Source organism: Ylistrum balloti, unplaced genomic scaffold (assembly GCF_031769215.1).
Source record: "Ylistrum balloti isolate Yb309-2 unplaced genomic scaffold, AGI_CSIRO_Ybal_v1 Utg370590, whole genome shotgun sequence".
Taxonomy (NCBI): Eukaryota; Metazoa; Mollusca; class Bivalvia; order Pectinida; family Pectinidae; genus Ylistrum; species Ylistrum balloti.
Window position 1 is genome coordinate 1,335,972 of NW_026782366.1, and position 16,529 is coordinate 1,352,500.

Here is a 16,529-nt window from a genome sequence, read left to right on the forward strand (position 1 = left end):
CAAAATGTTTGTTTTTTCATTTATTCATTATTTTTCCCTATTATTCACAAATTGAAAAAAAAAACATATCAGATGATGATGAAAACAAATCATGTTACAGATAGGTAAACAAAACAGAGATCATCTATCATTGACTAGAGAGCTTATTGTCATCCCTTCAAACAACAGTAAAGTATTACAGGGTAAACCTTTATTTCAGCTTAACTGATCTAACTTACAATTCATAATCTTTGGCTTAGCCAATATCTCCTAAATAAATATATATATACAATGTACACATGTATTGCATCAGGATATTGTTACCATGGCTGTTGTATGATCGATAGTTTTGAAATTATCACAATATTTTTTTTTTTAAATTATGAAAATAATTTTATTCTTTTTTTCCTCTGTCATTCACTTTTCATGAGTCTTAACGCTAGAAAACAAATAAAAATATTATCTCTTTTTTTTTCTTCATCTAAAATAATAGATATGGCAGTGCATGAGCATAACAATTACTTGTAGACTAAGATTTTATGGTTTGCAAAATGATAATAATTTTACAAAGTTTCATTTGATTAGAATTTTGCCGCTAAGCTACTGAAGATCTACAGAATACTGACAGGTGGTTGATGATCTTAATGCAGATATACAGGTATCTCATATTTTTCTTAACAACAATAAATCCCAACAAAAGTAAAAGTTATTATCAGTCACCATATACAGCCTTTCCTGCTTCTCTTTACCTGGAACTTTTAATGTAATTACAGTACTATTCAGAACATATCTCTTTAAAAGAAGCAAGTAATAAGAGTACTTTTAATTTACTCACAACATTTTTCATGGTATTGCCCTTTCTTACAAACAATTAATAGCTAGCACTTAAATTATTTTTAAAATGTGAAGAAAATATCAAAATCAACCGGAATCTTCAACCACAGAGTTATCTGATACTATTCAATTTAATCCAAAAATATTTAAGCAAGAGTTTTCTTAAAGAGGCATAACCTACATAATTAAGAATAAATGGGATGTGAGACAGGAAAAAATATATAAGGGACATAACTCTCAGAAAAATCATAAAAAAAAAATAAAAAATAAAAAAAATATTTTTCTGAATTAACTTCTCTTATTAAATAATAACAGCTGTTTTTATAATGAGAACAAACCAAAAAACCAAAATGTAGACAAAGGCCAAGAAAAAGTATATTTGAAATTGAGTAGTTAATGATCAACATTTCTTGCTGGCATCCTACGATATATGTCTTGTTAAAGTATATGACATAGTTATTCATACACCTGCTTTAAGATACAAACCTGGCAAAGCTGTCGTACATATATCTGACCATTGAAAATAAGAAAAGAACAACAGCCAATAAAATTCAGCCAATTTCACTTCTGTATTGCTGTGAGATTCATTTCACCTTGTATCAAAGATAACACAGTGACATGTAGCCAGGATTCCAAAATTATTTGCAAGCCAGCAAATTCAAAGTCTTATGTTTTGCCATGAAATATTCAAAAGTAAAGTGACTATATATTCATATAAAGAACAAAACCTATGGATACCAACAGATTAGAGCAACACAAAGAATTATGTTTGTCACTAATCTAACACAGACTACCTTAGGTAAGTTAAAACACAAAATTTACCATAACATATCCCGCCTGGAAACAAAGTAAAAAAAATAAGTTATGTCTTTCATATATAATTAATCCCTGTTCATGATAACACCTCATATGGACTTCATGAGAATTTTTGTGGTTGAACTGCATGTCCAACCATAGCATAAATACCAAAAACATTTTACTTGGCCTTAATGGTATCTCTAACAATCTATTGAAAAATTTCATGGTATAATGTATAATAAAATGGCAAAAAAGCTTTTCTTTAAGACTTCCCACACTTTGAAATCATCTATTTCAGATATTCCAAGACTGCTTTACAACATGTAGTGACTATACAAAGTGATAGCAGACAGTTAACTAAAATGAGTAATGAACTTAGTCTAATGATCATGAAAGCCATAATAACATATATCAATATAGGATGGATTTCTGTCGACATGGCAGTGCTCTATTTATGTCATGCGTATTTATTTTCATAATAAATTAGATATATAACTAATACATTAAGATTTTTAAATTCAATTAAACTGTACATCAAAAGTAAATCAAAGTTAACATATATTTGATACAAAATATTCAAGCAATACATATAATGGTTTGAAATAAAATCAATACATATATTTGTGAAAAACAAACAACATGAATTGCAAAATAATCAAAATTCAGTCACTTCTGGATAGTATTTCTAAGAAATTTGATAATTATTAGAAAATGTAGCCTGGACACAGAAAGGAGTCAGACACACATTAAAGAACATATATTTTTAATAGCAGAAATTAAAAACTGGAGCCCATTTCCAACAGTACCTTGGTACCCATATATGTGTTACTCAATTATCCTTCCATAAAAAACTGTCTTCGAAAATTAAAATGAGGCACAGTTACTAATCTAAACCACAGAATTTCTATCGGGTTATATAGAAATCATGATTTCTTCACAACTACCAATGACATATTCTTTCCAAGGTTATCAGGAAACCATTTCACATAAAACTGAACCTCCTTTGACATATGATGGCTAATCTGCATATTAAGCCTTATAAATCCTAATATATCATCAGTTTAAAAATGCAATAGGTATAGCTCTATGATGACCTAGTATTAGAAATACAGTCTTGAATTCTAAATATTGAAACCACTTTCAGAATATTTTTATCTGTTTTCAAACTAAAAAACCTTATGATTTCAAGTTATCTCATTTGAAAACAGAATTTACCCTTTGGGGTATTGAACCCACTAAATCTTGAACGTTTGTTACATACAACTGGTAAAAATTCATATATCACATAATACTGAATTTCTCCTATCAATTTAAGGTTGAAGAAAGGGAGAACATTTCTGGTTGTCCAGTGTATCATTTTTCTTTCCATATTTTACTGTTTATATCTTAAGATTGTAGAATTACTAGAGACATTGTTTAACTTTTAAACTTCACTGAATATTAATTACACCAATATCAAGGCCATGAGAAGGAACATGAAAGTTAAGCCTATCTTTTTTATTACAGTATTAGTATTTTGCTTAAAGTTAATCTAAGTTCAGCAACAGGAAGGTTACTACCATCTCTTTTCTATGCGATCATACTACTATGAATTGTCTGATCAGACATGTTAAGGTTACATATTAATTGACCAACCTTAATGGTTTTTTTTTTGTTTTTCAATTACTCTTGTTGATTACAGCATTAAACCCCTTGCATGTCTGGGAAAATAGGAGACATTATTTCAAGCTGGTAACATTCATCTTATGATTGCTTGAATAAAAAATCATCTCAATAAAGAACTGAACACTTTAAATTTCAGCAATTATATGCAAAAACAATATACAATTGTATCCAAAAAGTAAAACAATACAAAAACTGTCAGAGAAACAATCCAAGATTGAACGCTTCGACAAAATTGGTATAACTTCTTAAAACAAAAAAATTATCATTTGATATTTTGTCAAAAGCCCTTTCCAACTTCTAAAACATGTTCCTAAACTGATCTTTTTGTTATACTGATGATTCATATGAAATACTCCTGCGTGAGGGATGTTGAGCAGGAAGGGGCATCGGAAAGTCCTCTGGTGTGAGAGCTGGTGGGGTCATGGGGGAAGGTGATATAACTGCCTTGTGGCTGTGGTTGGTGGGACTTATAGGTGTGACTGGTTCAGATTCCGACTTTGATCTTGACCTTTTGAAGGAGAACCTCTTTGGTGAAATAGGGAACAAGCCTGGTGAGGCATGATGATGATGATGACTTGGTGATGAGTTATTAGTTGTGTTAACACTAAGACTACGTATTCGAGCAAACAGTTTTTTAGGGCGTGATTTTTTTGAGACTGGTGATATGGGGGAAGTTGGAGATGGAGATGTGTCAGTGGAGCTTGGTAGTGATAAAGTATCATCTCCATTCCATGTCCCTAGAGGTATGTTCTCCATCTCCTCCTCGTCTGGTTTCATTATTCCAACCTCGTATGCGACCACAGAGGCATGGTCTAACTTCCCTGGGGCCTTCCCCATCTTATCAACAATTTCTGAATCCCTGCGTTCCTTGTCCTTCAATGTCATCTTTCGTCTGACATATAAAGCTGGATTTTCTAATATTTTTCTTTTAGAGTCTGTAAGAGAAAGAACATGTTGTACTAATGCACCACAGAGTTCTTGGGCAGAACAAGGTTCCTCTGTCACCAACTCATACTCATGTATAATACGCTCCATCTCCTTCATTGCGTATATGTGTCTTTCCTTCGGATCCATCTCTGGTCTGATGATTGGACTTGATGTAGGAGATGTGGGTGATAGATTGTTAAAGTTTGAATCACTCTCCCTTCTGGGCAAAGCAAGTTTCGTCACCACTGGATCAAAGTTATCAGATATGCCATCTGTTGCCAAGAACACAACATCACCCTGATTAGCAAAGGTAATAGAACAAGTCAAATTTCTGAGTTCTGGATTTCTTCCATTAACAGGACCAAGTGCACCTCCAGCATCCCGTATGTCTCTCTCTGAGCTGATGTCATGGGACCCCACTGTGACCTCTCGTATGCCTTGATTATGACTTATAACATATGCATAGCTGTCACCAACATTGACACAACATACAGCAAAATGTTCAGAATTTTTCACCGGTACAACCATACAAGCACACATTGTAGTGAGTCCTCCATCTTTGGCTAAAATACAGCGATGGGCTTCATCGAATGAGTGCCTCAGCAGTTCTATGACGTCCTGTAATTACAAAGACAAAAGAATGGAAAAAAATGAAAACATGATATTGTTAATTAGTAGAATGGAAAACATTCAACCCATTCCCTTCATACAAATTACCATATAGCTGGTTATTTAGGCAGGTCAAAATGTCTGCACTCTTCATTTCAAATGAGAAAATTAAATTAAAATCATTGAAATTTTGTGACCTGCATATGAGATGAAATCTAATTCTACAAATATTGATTGTGATGTCAAGTTCAAAATACATAAATGCAGATTCATCAAGCAAACACCAGCATTATTCATAATAATGAAATGATCTATTATTTGAATGCAGGTATTCTGTTCTGTGTAACAAATAACTTGAATTATGAATCATTTCATCTTTTCAATCAACTGTAATTGTGGAAATAATATTGGAATATTAGTAATTTGGCTGGTGATGTTACCAAGAAGACAACAGCCTTAAGGCAACGTGTTTTATTATTTTACAGATCTAATTTATCTGATCATGTTACTGCCCCATAAAATTGCAAAAATAACACTCCATGGAAATAGCGTGCCCTTAACCATATGTGCAGTCTAAATGTATCCTCCATGAACTAGAAATTGAATTCAACAAGACATAAACTGATGTATAATATTAACGTAGACTGAATTCAAATTGACAACTAAACATTCCACATTTAACAAATACACTGAACACTTAACAGTAAAAGTTTTAATATGATTAAACTTTAACTCTTCTTTTCTTGAAAATTTTCAGAAAATGTTGTAATGATATCATGGGCAGCACTAGAATGGGTGTACATGGATGCAAAACTAAGTACATGATAGAGACAAGATTAACATAATATAGCACTTAGCCTTAAATTCATTTCATTTCCTCTAGTAGACACTTTACTGTGATTGCTCTGGACGTCATATGATGGGTCTCCAACATGTTGTTCAGTGAGGTAGTCACCAGGTATTACCAGCTGACTACCTGAAAATGTCCCTGCCTGTTCACACGGTGATAAACTAAACAAACAATCATTACCTGAGTATTACAGGGCTGTTCACCATCCTGGAAAATCTTTTTGTTGATGTAGTTCATGCTGCCATAGAGAGCACATCTCGCAGCTAACCTTGGTTTTTCCCCCCAGTTAACACCATCAGCAATCAACATAACACAGCTGTTCTTGCGCGCACAAATGGCAAATGCATCCGCCAAGGGATCACCTACAGGAAACAAAAATACATGTGATGGTTTTGTTTATGAAGTACCTCCAATCTGTATCCATTCAGAATAATTTAATTCAAAGAAATATTGATAAATCTTTTTCAACTCTTTACCATATCTTGGAAGTATATATCTATTCATAAATCAACATACTGGTAATGCAAACATCAGTAGCTCGAAAACATCCAAATTAACACTGCACAAGCATTAAACTTCTTACACTACATTCTTAGAAGACTCTAATACATTAAACAAAATTCTCGTATTCTAATATGATCTCTCTGTATTCATTAATGAACACCTAAAATCAACAATAATTCTTCAAGGAATATCCAATACATCACAATTAATTAAACAGTACATTTTTATATAGAAATTGTCAGTAAAATTAATATTTCTTCTTATATCACAGCTTATATATTAGTAATCATTCTGTGTCTGTGGACTTTGAATGGTGGCAACCAGTGTTAAATAAACAATTGTAGAAAAGTATAACTCTCTCATTACAGACATGTTAACGATTTTATTGATCATGTTATTGACCAATGCAAACTGATAACTGTTGCCAAGACTTGTTAGTCTCTTATGCATTATCATTGGTAAAACCATAACAAAATCTATGTCTATGAAGAAATCCTCCCTCTCATCCCCAGCTTCAGGACAAATATACATGTACATCTTACATCTGGAATTTAATTATTTACTAGAATATATACACAATGTATTGAACATCTGAAGAAATGTGTATTATCTTTACTTAACATTGTTGATATTTATTTTCCTATCTAATTCTATTTAGCACAGAAGGCCACTAGCATGTTAGTATATATTTGTCGTACAGGTCACAACGTTAAACAGTGTCAGATTATAATGACATTACACTTTTGACATCCTGAACTCTTAAACACTCCATGCCCTGCGTATCACATTTCCCGAAATTTTATGAAACATAGTTAAGATACACATCAGATTAACATTCTCCACTGTAAGTGCAGGTTATGTGATCCCTTGTTAAAAATCTATTAAATATCAACTGTCTTTCTGTTATCATAGTGTGAACTTTATATAATTTTTTTTATAGATGTTTATTGTCCAGTTTCATAAAAAGGTATTGTTTTATGAAACCTAATTATTGCTGACCAATTAAATTTTTTTTGCTTTTGTCTTGTATACATATTACACAGGTTTCTTCATAGCATTTAAAAACCTACTAGCATACACGTTGGAACACACATATTTACTCTGGTCTCAGTATCAACACAGTTATAAAAGCTACCAAAAACAGTAACTTTTCACATTAGGCACAACATAACCGACAAATACATTATAAAAGACCAGAGGTCATACATGGGTAGCTTTCCAAGATGCTTTCATATTTGACACAAATCTCTATCATGAGTGATGCATATTTATTTAACAAGTGTAATTTTATAATTCATTAGGTTTCCTCACTTTGCCCCAATGCTGCTCACCTCTACCTGACGGAAAACATATACAGATATGATTTGGTTTGGTGCAGACTTACATAATGTACACATCTCTTAGTGCACACCAGTTTTATATCTATTTTCTGCAATCTGCTACATTTCAGAATCAGACATAAAACTAGTATTGAACATATGTATCCATTGTATTGGCTAGTATCATGATTTTACCCGACATCTTGCCATTAACTGGATGTTGTTCATACAGCGAGATACAGATGCCATAAGCTTTCTGGTCTTTGTTGTTCCAGTTTCTAACCCCTGCAAACTCACTGGTGGACATAGAAGAGTTGCCATCTACAACAAGCAAAATCAATTGTGTACATATTAGATCACTATGAATAGTGGTACACTCAAATAAATAGCTTTATAGTGGTACCTGTAAGTCAATAGAACACCATTTTGATGCACGTTCTCCATTTCGTGTATATTGATTGAAAATATGATAGCAAAAATCAATGTTTTCCACTAGGAAGTAGAACAGTGACATGCTCTAAGGCTTTTAAGGTTTCGGCTTGACCACATATACTTCTTTCTGTAATGGATATCTGGAGACACTATCAACATATAATTATTTATTTCATTTGCCATATAAATATTTGCAAATTGCAGACTACAACAATAAATTCACTCAGAATAGTTTTAGGAAAGCATTACATATACTTTTTGCCACAAGTTCTTTTTCTACGCAACTGTATAAACAAACACTTATGAAAAGTGCGATATACACCCAACTTGAAAGACAGGAAATTAGAAATCAGTATTCGTCATTGAACATTAGGAAAATCAACATAATCAAAACAGAATATACTGAATCAAATGTGACGGTGAAAATTATACTGTATGTAAATTGGATAGAGACTGGAGTGTAACCAATGAGGAAGAGAAAGTTAATATCATTTGAGCTGAGGCTTGCTAAGTTAAACCTGATAACCTGTTGGAATATTTCTACAATCAGAAAGCTACAATTGGTAGTAACAGTTAGTTCCAAAGGCTGTGAGAAATTAATAGACTGAAAATTAACTGTGCTAAGTTTAGTCTAAAACAGGACAAACTAGGAAGAAAAAGGAACAAACTAAGGAGATAAGGAAAATACATGTAATTGTTTATGAATGAAAAAGTTCTTGATACCTCTGACACAGATACCAGGAAATTTCACTCCAGTCAGCAAACAATATTGTTATGAACACTACATGTATATTAACTAGGATCTGTATTTACACCTGTGGACATAGTTGGCAGTCATTTTCAATTTAACTTTGTTTGCAGCTAATATTACACACACTTAGATGCACCAACATGCTAAGGTCTATGGACTTAATCGTAATATTGAAAACAAAGCAGGGTTAAAACATGTGATAATTAAACTGTTTCAACTTATAACTAAAACAGGCTCACAATAATAACCCACATATAATACATTATCAACATATTGTTACTGCTTGTTCACTTTATGCATTGGCACGTAATTATAATACACTAAATTTTCAAATTCATAGACACATCAACATATTGTTACTGCTTGTTCACTTTATGCATTGGCACGTAATTATTCATAGACACATCAGTTAAATCAGTGCTAATGTTCAAAAGTATCTGAGTGATTATCATATATACTTGTACAACCCATTCTTAAATATATTTTATTTGTTATACGAAAACTGTGTGGGGTGGAACATTATTAATATACACCTATACCTTGACAAAGAGGAATATATGCTAGTATTACTGGACCAAAATCAATGAAAAAGCACGGTTTTATTTCATTATAATAAAGCCTACTAGTTTGAATTATTGGACTGCATTGACATTCTGTCTATTCGAATAAAAAATTATCGTAACATTACTAGACTAGTCTAGAGACCCTTTTTGAAACTGTTCAGATTTATAAAATTCTAGGTTATCTGAAAGAATATGACTTAAAATTTTAATCTTTTGTGATAATATAACCATTTAAAATTTTTAGTATTTGTTGTTTACCTTTTAGTTCGTTTGATGGTATTACTTTCAGATTGTCATGTCTTTCACCAGTTGATGGCCCTAATGACTTTTTATGCATAGACAGGCCGTTAAGATTCTAATAATAATAACAATACTAGTTTGAATGAAATCCATTAAAACTTGACAAAGATCTCCAGACAAGATCAAACCCCTGAAAGGGATAATAGCCTTTACTTCCAGCTCTTGTTGATGAATATGTGTCATAGTGGGATACACTACTTAATGTTTTGATAATAAAACTTACCAATTATAACAGATACAAAACTCAAAGAAAAAAAATCTGGACGAGATCAAATAAAAATACAAATTTTCTTTTTAAGCAATAAAACTTAAAATCCTGGTTGGATACTGATGTGGTTCATGAAAACACCATTTCATATCTTCATATCACAATTAATTATAAGCCAACAAAGTCTCAAAGAAAATTGGTTAAAAACTGAAGGAGGAAATCTCCATACAAGATTGAAATGCTAAAAAAATCAAAACACTATTCAGTAAAACACAATTTTAAGTTGCAATAAAACTTACCAAGTTGAAAAGAGTACATTTGAAAACTGGGGAGATGCCAGATAAGATTGAAAACCAGGGGCAATAACTACCTGTTATGAAAGCACGACATCATGTCATGGTTATTATTTCTGCCAAATTTGAGATTGTGATCAGTTGAAAATTGTGGGAGGAGATCTCCAGACAAATAAATGCAGAGGATGGACAAATTGTCATACCATGATAGTGTATACAAATCGTCAATTGTTTTGACAGACAAAGAAAGAAAAAACAACAACATATTTTATTTATAGTTATATTCAGGCATGTTCTGATTTTATCTCAACTGACAACTTTTCCTAAAATTGGACCTATTTCTTTTGCTTTTTGAAATTTGAAATAAATATTATCTCGTTTTGATCTGCAAGTATTTGAAGATACATTTCCACAAAAAAGTGATTTGTTACTTTACCATCATAGTGAGTAAAAAGCTTAAATCTTTACTGAACATATTAAATAAAAAATATAATACTATCTTACGTCATATAAATGAATACCATGAAATGAAGCAAAATTTAATTACGTCCAGAAATAAGAATCTAATGTGGCAAGAAATTTTAAAATCACAACAAAGTTCCAATTATTCAAAAGGAGTTTAACATGCATTGGTAACCAACCTGAAGACTCCATTGCCACATAGTATACTTCTGAAATTTGCCCTGTATATATGCTTAAAGGAGATGAAGCTTTTCATCACGAACCCCAAATCAATACTACTTCACAACTCTCAATGCTGGAATTCCTATACAAATATGCCACAATCTTTTCATGTATGGGTTTGCTTTCAAAGCCAGACTGGGTAACAAGAAGTTAAGGCAATGTATGTTTGAATGGTTCTGCTTGACTAGTATAGCCATAATCACAACTAGTCATTATTGAGATTTTCACATGGGAAGGAGATCAAGTTATAATTAGTTTCACAAATGAAAAACAATTTACATTTTAAGTCTTGTTCCTTATCAAAATAGTTATGGTCTGTTATGATACATAATAAAAGGCAGCAATTAACAGCTAACTCTTGTTCTTAAATCAGCAACATGGTTTTTACAGACTAAAATATTAATTAGTACTATGAAATAAACATACTCATTTGTAGAATATTCCATGGTTTAAAAAATACATTGTGAACAAATAAACATGTATAGCTTATACAACTTTCTGAGTTAATAACTCTGTAAACAGACAGGGTCATTTGAAGTGGGCTATCCTTGTAGGAGCTGATTGCCAACTCACCCTAAACCATTGCTCCCAATAACCCCCATGTGAGAGTACAGACCCCCAAAATTGGTGAAATTTAAGGCTTATACCCCTGGTTTTCAAGCACTCTCTTACATAAATACATTGTTAGAGGTACAATGTACTCATGGTTTTAAAAGGCAAGGGGGAGCAATGCTGATAACACATGGGAGGCCTGTTACATGCCATCCAGAGCAATCAGGGTAAACCCTTTCTCAGTTTCATATATATATATATATATATATATATATATATATATATACAGTCGCTACTATGAGTAACTATGATATATAAGTACATGTATGTATGGATAATAGTTACCGGTAAACCAAATTCAGGTGGCACTCACACTAACTGTGAAGGGCATGACCCAAATGGTTACATACATTTTATTAATATTGTAATATTGTTAATGTCATTAGGATGATACATTGTATGCCTGAAAGTTGACAGATTAAAGTTAAGATCCACAATGCAATACAACTGATTCATTCCTGGAAGATCTAGAAGTGTTAATCATCAGGGTTTCTGTGATGCAACATTTCAATAATATAATATGGCACTAGTAATAAGCAACCTTGTGGTAGGCTGTAGGTACCCCACTAAGATAATCTATATGTATTGACAGTAAAGACCTACCCAAACCTACCATTTCTGTCACAGCAAGTTCAACTTATACTATATTATCAACTAATATGAATTCTGAAATTTACATTTAAAACATTTCTTTTTTGCTGAAAGAAATCTTATTTACTATAACAGAATTACAAAAACGTTCTAGGTGATCATATTATGGATAAACATGTATGCATCAATTAATTACTTAAAAAAGTACACAAAAAAATTACGAAAGAACATCTCAACAGCTGAAATCAATCTGTGTTTGTCACACATATTGTACATACTGTCCTCATTGGTGATAGCAAATGTCAGTCCAGAATCGGGTCCAGTGTAGCTTGAAAAGACCTCATCGCTAAGATGACCAATGTCCAGCAGTGGAAGGTCATCCGAACATTTTCCAGAAAAAGTCTCATTGCCAAATCGTGCCATCCTGCAACATAAAAGACAATGGTCATGACAGCAACTAGAAGAGATTCCTGAGTCACACAATGAATTATTCAAAGTTCAAGTCACCACAGAGTTTTGTGCCATCACAACACAGAGAAAAAGTGCATTTAATATTATGAGTGTACTATATACATAGAGGTAGTTTTACCTTCTGTTTGTATGTATAGACTTAGCTTGTAGTATGTTACGTAATCACATCTAACACTAATGGCATCAATACATCTCTGTACATTTACTATGAGGTCTATACTGAAAATAAAATGAGCCAAGCACCAACCTTATACACTGCATTACATACACAGCCAAAAGACTTGGTCACTTGCCCATTTTACCTCCAACATTTTGTACTATACAGCTACTATATCCTCTTGGTACTGTCTACTTCAATGATTCTGATAATTGCTGACTGACAAGCATCAGTCTTTGGGGTAAAGGGGCTTACACACATCTCTGTTACATGTAGTAGGATACAGAGCATTGATGAGATCCTCCACCATTATGTATTGCTTGTGCCCATTTGACCTTCCAGTTGATTGATGCATGGACAGATATGTTACACCAGGGATGGTCACTTTCATAAGCTTCCTGGCAATAATAATGGCTAGGGCAATGATCAGCCCTGTTCATCTGCTACATTCTTGTAATTATGACCATGTAGGTCACAAAGCTACCCATAATCCAATACAACACATATTTTAGATTTTAGTTTCCCATTCAATGTAATTTTGCATATGATGCTGACAGTCTGAGGAAGCTAATGATAACCTAGTGTGCCTTTAGCAAACTTCCTTCTACAAAGTTTTAGCAAGGAGCTGGTTATACTTATTACTTTGACTCTCAAGAAAATGATGTATAGGTGTTGGCCCCAATTACTATATCAACTGACCTTGAATAATATGAACAGTGGACCAAATTAAATACTCTAATTACAAATTTTGAAGCATTCTTTATGCCAGCAACCTCCACACACACAAACAAGTCTCTAAGCAATTCAATTCTTTGCATGTAATTCAGCTGAAATTTGTCATTACCAAATTTTACTACTGACCTATCATATGGCCAATTCAATATTAGTTTAACATCAAAACACAAAGCCTTTCAGGTCTTCAGGAGTGTTTCAACAAACCGGACACCTTGAATATATATATATACACCACTGTCATTTCTCAGAATAAACTTTGTGACACATCATGAGTGCAAAAAGCTATACTACTATGATGACTAATAATGCCTCTTTTGTTCACGTGAGTGTTTTAACAAATTAGATCACTAGCTGTGACCTTGAATATAAATCATGAAGGTCATTTCCTTCCCTAACATTTCATACTATATGATTACCCAGTAAATAAGTTGAATTCTTATGACTGTGGCTATTGATATTTATGATGTGAAGATGACCAGGCACATTATTTTCCAATGTTACACACTAAATCATCACAAACATCTCCAAGATCCTACATCTTTTTGACAGATTTGCTTCTGTTTCTTTCTTTTGTAAATCTAAAACAAATTTCATAAAGATGTACACTTCTACCAGATGTGAATGTTACTAGTCTAGTCATTTTTGAGAAACATCTATTAAAAAGAATTGCATTAATTTCGTCACTGAACATCTCTAAGACAGCAGCCATTGCTGAGTAAGCTAATTAAAAATTGTATGGCAGCTGGATATTGTACATGAATAAATATCAGTCTGAGGTAAATGGGGGATGGACTTATACATGTCATGGAGAAGGGGCTGAGATACCTACGTACATAATGTAGTTCATAATCATTTTAATTTGGTTGAGCATGTATATAGGACCCTTGCTGCCTTAAATGAAGATCATTGTTTCGTGGAAAGCTGAGATCATTGACAGTTTCAACTCTGCTGTCATGGTTTAGTTGTATTCTTCAGCAAGACCCTTTATCCCATAAGTTCTGCCCATTCAGGAAAGCTTTTCATGGTCGTTACATTGTGATGTTCAGTTAGGAAGCAATATACAATAATGTACAAGCCTGCTGTGTACACAGGATGATTTACCCAATAAACAAAATTTTAGTGGAGAAAACCAGTCATTACCTTCAGTAAAATTACATGACAGTACAATTGTAATAATCACATCATTCAAAAAAGAGATTATAAACACCAGAGTTCACCTATTGTGTTACGTGGTTATTAATATCAGCTGCTGCTACACTTTTCAAAATCATCCTTGCTGTGTGTATAACACGCATAAAATACTCATCAGATTAGAAATTACATTGAGCAATTTCAATGCATGTACGCGTTATTGTTCCAAGCTCTTCATTTCAATCATTTTCATTCCAGTTGAATGGCTAAGCAATCACAAAACCTTCCCAAAACATATAAGTTACATTGATAATGCAGCTGGTGTTTCAGTGCTTCAGCTTTGTTTATCACAGAAATACATTGATTTTTGTCCATATATATCAGGCCAAACAAATATTTTATTGTGTTTCAGGTATCTTCAAAATTCTAGGATTACTGAAATGTAAATGCTCTTGGATTAGGACATAAATTATAAGAATGTGATCCCAGGTATGCACTCACACACACCCTCCCACACAGTACATAGCCATTCCTGGTGATTCAAAGGACCAAGGTGCTGAGCAGGGCATTCAGTTAACCCTTGACATTTGGCAATTTCAGAAGTCAAATTACAAATCTGAAGGCTGTCACTACATATGTGAAACAGACATGTCCCGAGAGTAAATCTCATTGTTGGGAATAAAAAAAAACATACACAAGGGTCCACGTTCAGGACATCTGTTCTGCCATCATTTTCAAAGCCATGAGTCGACTTATCAAAGTAAGTTATGACTTATTAAATGGGGTATACTAAAACTGAATACATAGGTCAGCTTAATAACATATATCGGCTAATACAGGGTATGCATTGCCAAATAAGATAGACTTGTTAAAATGGAAGCAAACATCTTGTTTCAATTTGCCTAAAGTAACTATTACAGACATGTCGCTTCCTTCATGTCCTTGGAAACAAATTAAGGTACACTCAGTCTGGGAATCAATGTATAACTAAAACAACCCAAAATAACTGTTCATTTAATATTTTATTTGACATAAAGTTAGTAAAAGACATTTCTAAAAGTCATACCAATATGAGATAGATTTTCCAAATTACTGATTTCTTGAAAATCTTTTAAGAAAATGTAAATAGTCAATACAATGGCAATATGGAACATTTTCCTTATCAAGATTTGAAGATGTGGATACCTAGTACAGTCAATGGGTGAGTGGTGAAACATATACCCATCTATCCTATATGATAAGGAGAGAGGAAGAGAGAGCAACCCAGTAATTAATTATCTTGCCAATTGGTCCATCTTCTTAATGAACTCAGCTCTAGATAACAATTAGAATCAATATTGTAATTAAAGTGGTTATTGATGATGACATATATACATGTACATTTGTACTTTAACTGAAAACTGACCACATACATCATGCACAGAATATGTTTTATCTAAATAATGACTAACTGTGGTATGTTGTTTTTGTGCACTTACATGTTTTTAAGTATTATATACATGTTTTGTAATATTAGCCATTACAGTTAAAAATATCATTCAATCCCTGAAATACAATGTTGAGGAGAATCAGCTGCCTTATCAGTAATAAATCTTAGAAAAACAAGGGCCTATTATTTTCCAGATGGAATTTGGAACGCTACACACTAGTACCACCACCAGTGATATCCAGTGGTACAATTATCATCTCCTGAGGACCTTTAAAAGTAAATTATATGTACTTAAATGTACAACAAAGGGGTGACACATTTAACTCATGCTGTCAATGACAGCAAACATGCTGTATCAAGAGAATCATTAACTCTGCTGCACTTGACATTCTACAGAGTAATGAGAATGTCATGTACTGTCAAAGAATATTAAATACTCAATTACAGTATTTAATGTGAAATATGATATGATATGCTGTGATGAATTACTATTTCAACATCTGGACATGCAGTAGTGTTCATGTACATGAGAAGTAATTTTAACTGATTATGTAGCACGTTCACAGGAACTAATGCAACTGAAATTGAATTTGATGTTACAAAAACTTTTGAAAACAGCATCTGTCGATTTTGAAATCATATCCATTGCCATATATACAACACACAATGTGGTAAAATGAATAAAGT

At 32.8% G+C, this 16,529-nt stretch overlaps 1 protein-coding gene across 1 annotated transcript in view; it reads right to left on the reverse strand.

The window, feature by feature from the left end:
* Positions 1 to 3,591: 3,591 nt before the first annotated feature.
* LOC132556800 (PP2C-like domain-containing protein CG9801) overlaps positions 3,592 to 16,529 on the reverse strand; it is a 14,393-nt gene continuing 1,455 nt past the window's right edge. The window contains exons 2-5 of the mRNA XM_060221246.1: positions 12,198 to 12,343; positions 7,681 to 7,806; positions 5,843 to 6,024; positions 3,592 to 4,821 (exon numbers count right to left, since the gene is read on the reverse strand). Coding sequence (XP_060077229.1) covers positions 3,604 to 4,821; positions 5,843 to 6,024; positions 7,681 to 7,806; positions 12,198 to 12,342 — 1,671 coding nt within the window. The 5' untranslated portion in view covers position 12,343 and the 3' untranslated portion in view covers positions 3,592 to 3,603. The remainder of the gene's footprint in view (positions 4,822 to 5,842; positions 6,025 to 7,680; positions 7,807 to 12,197; positions 12,344 to 16,529) is intronic.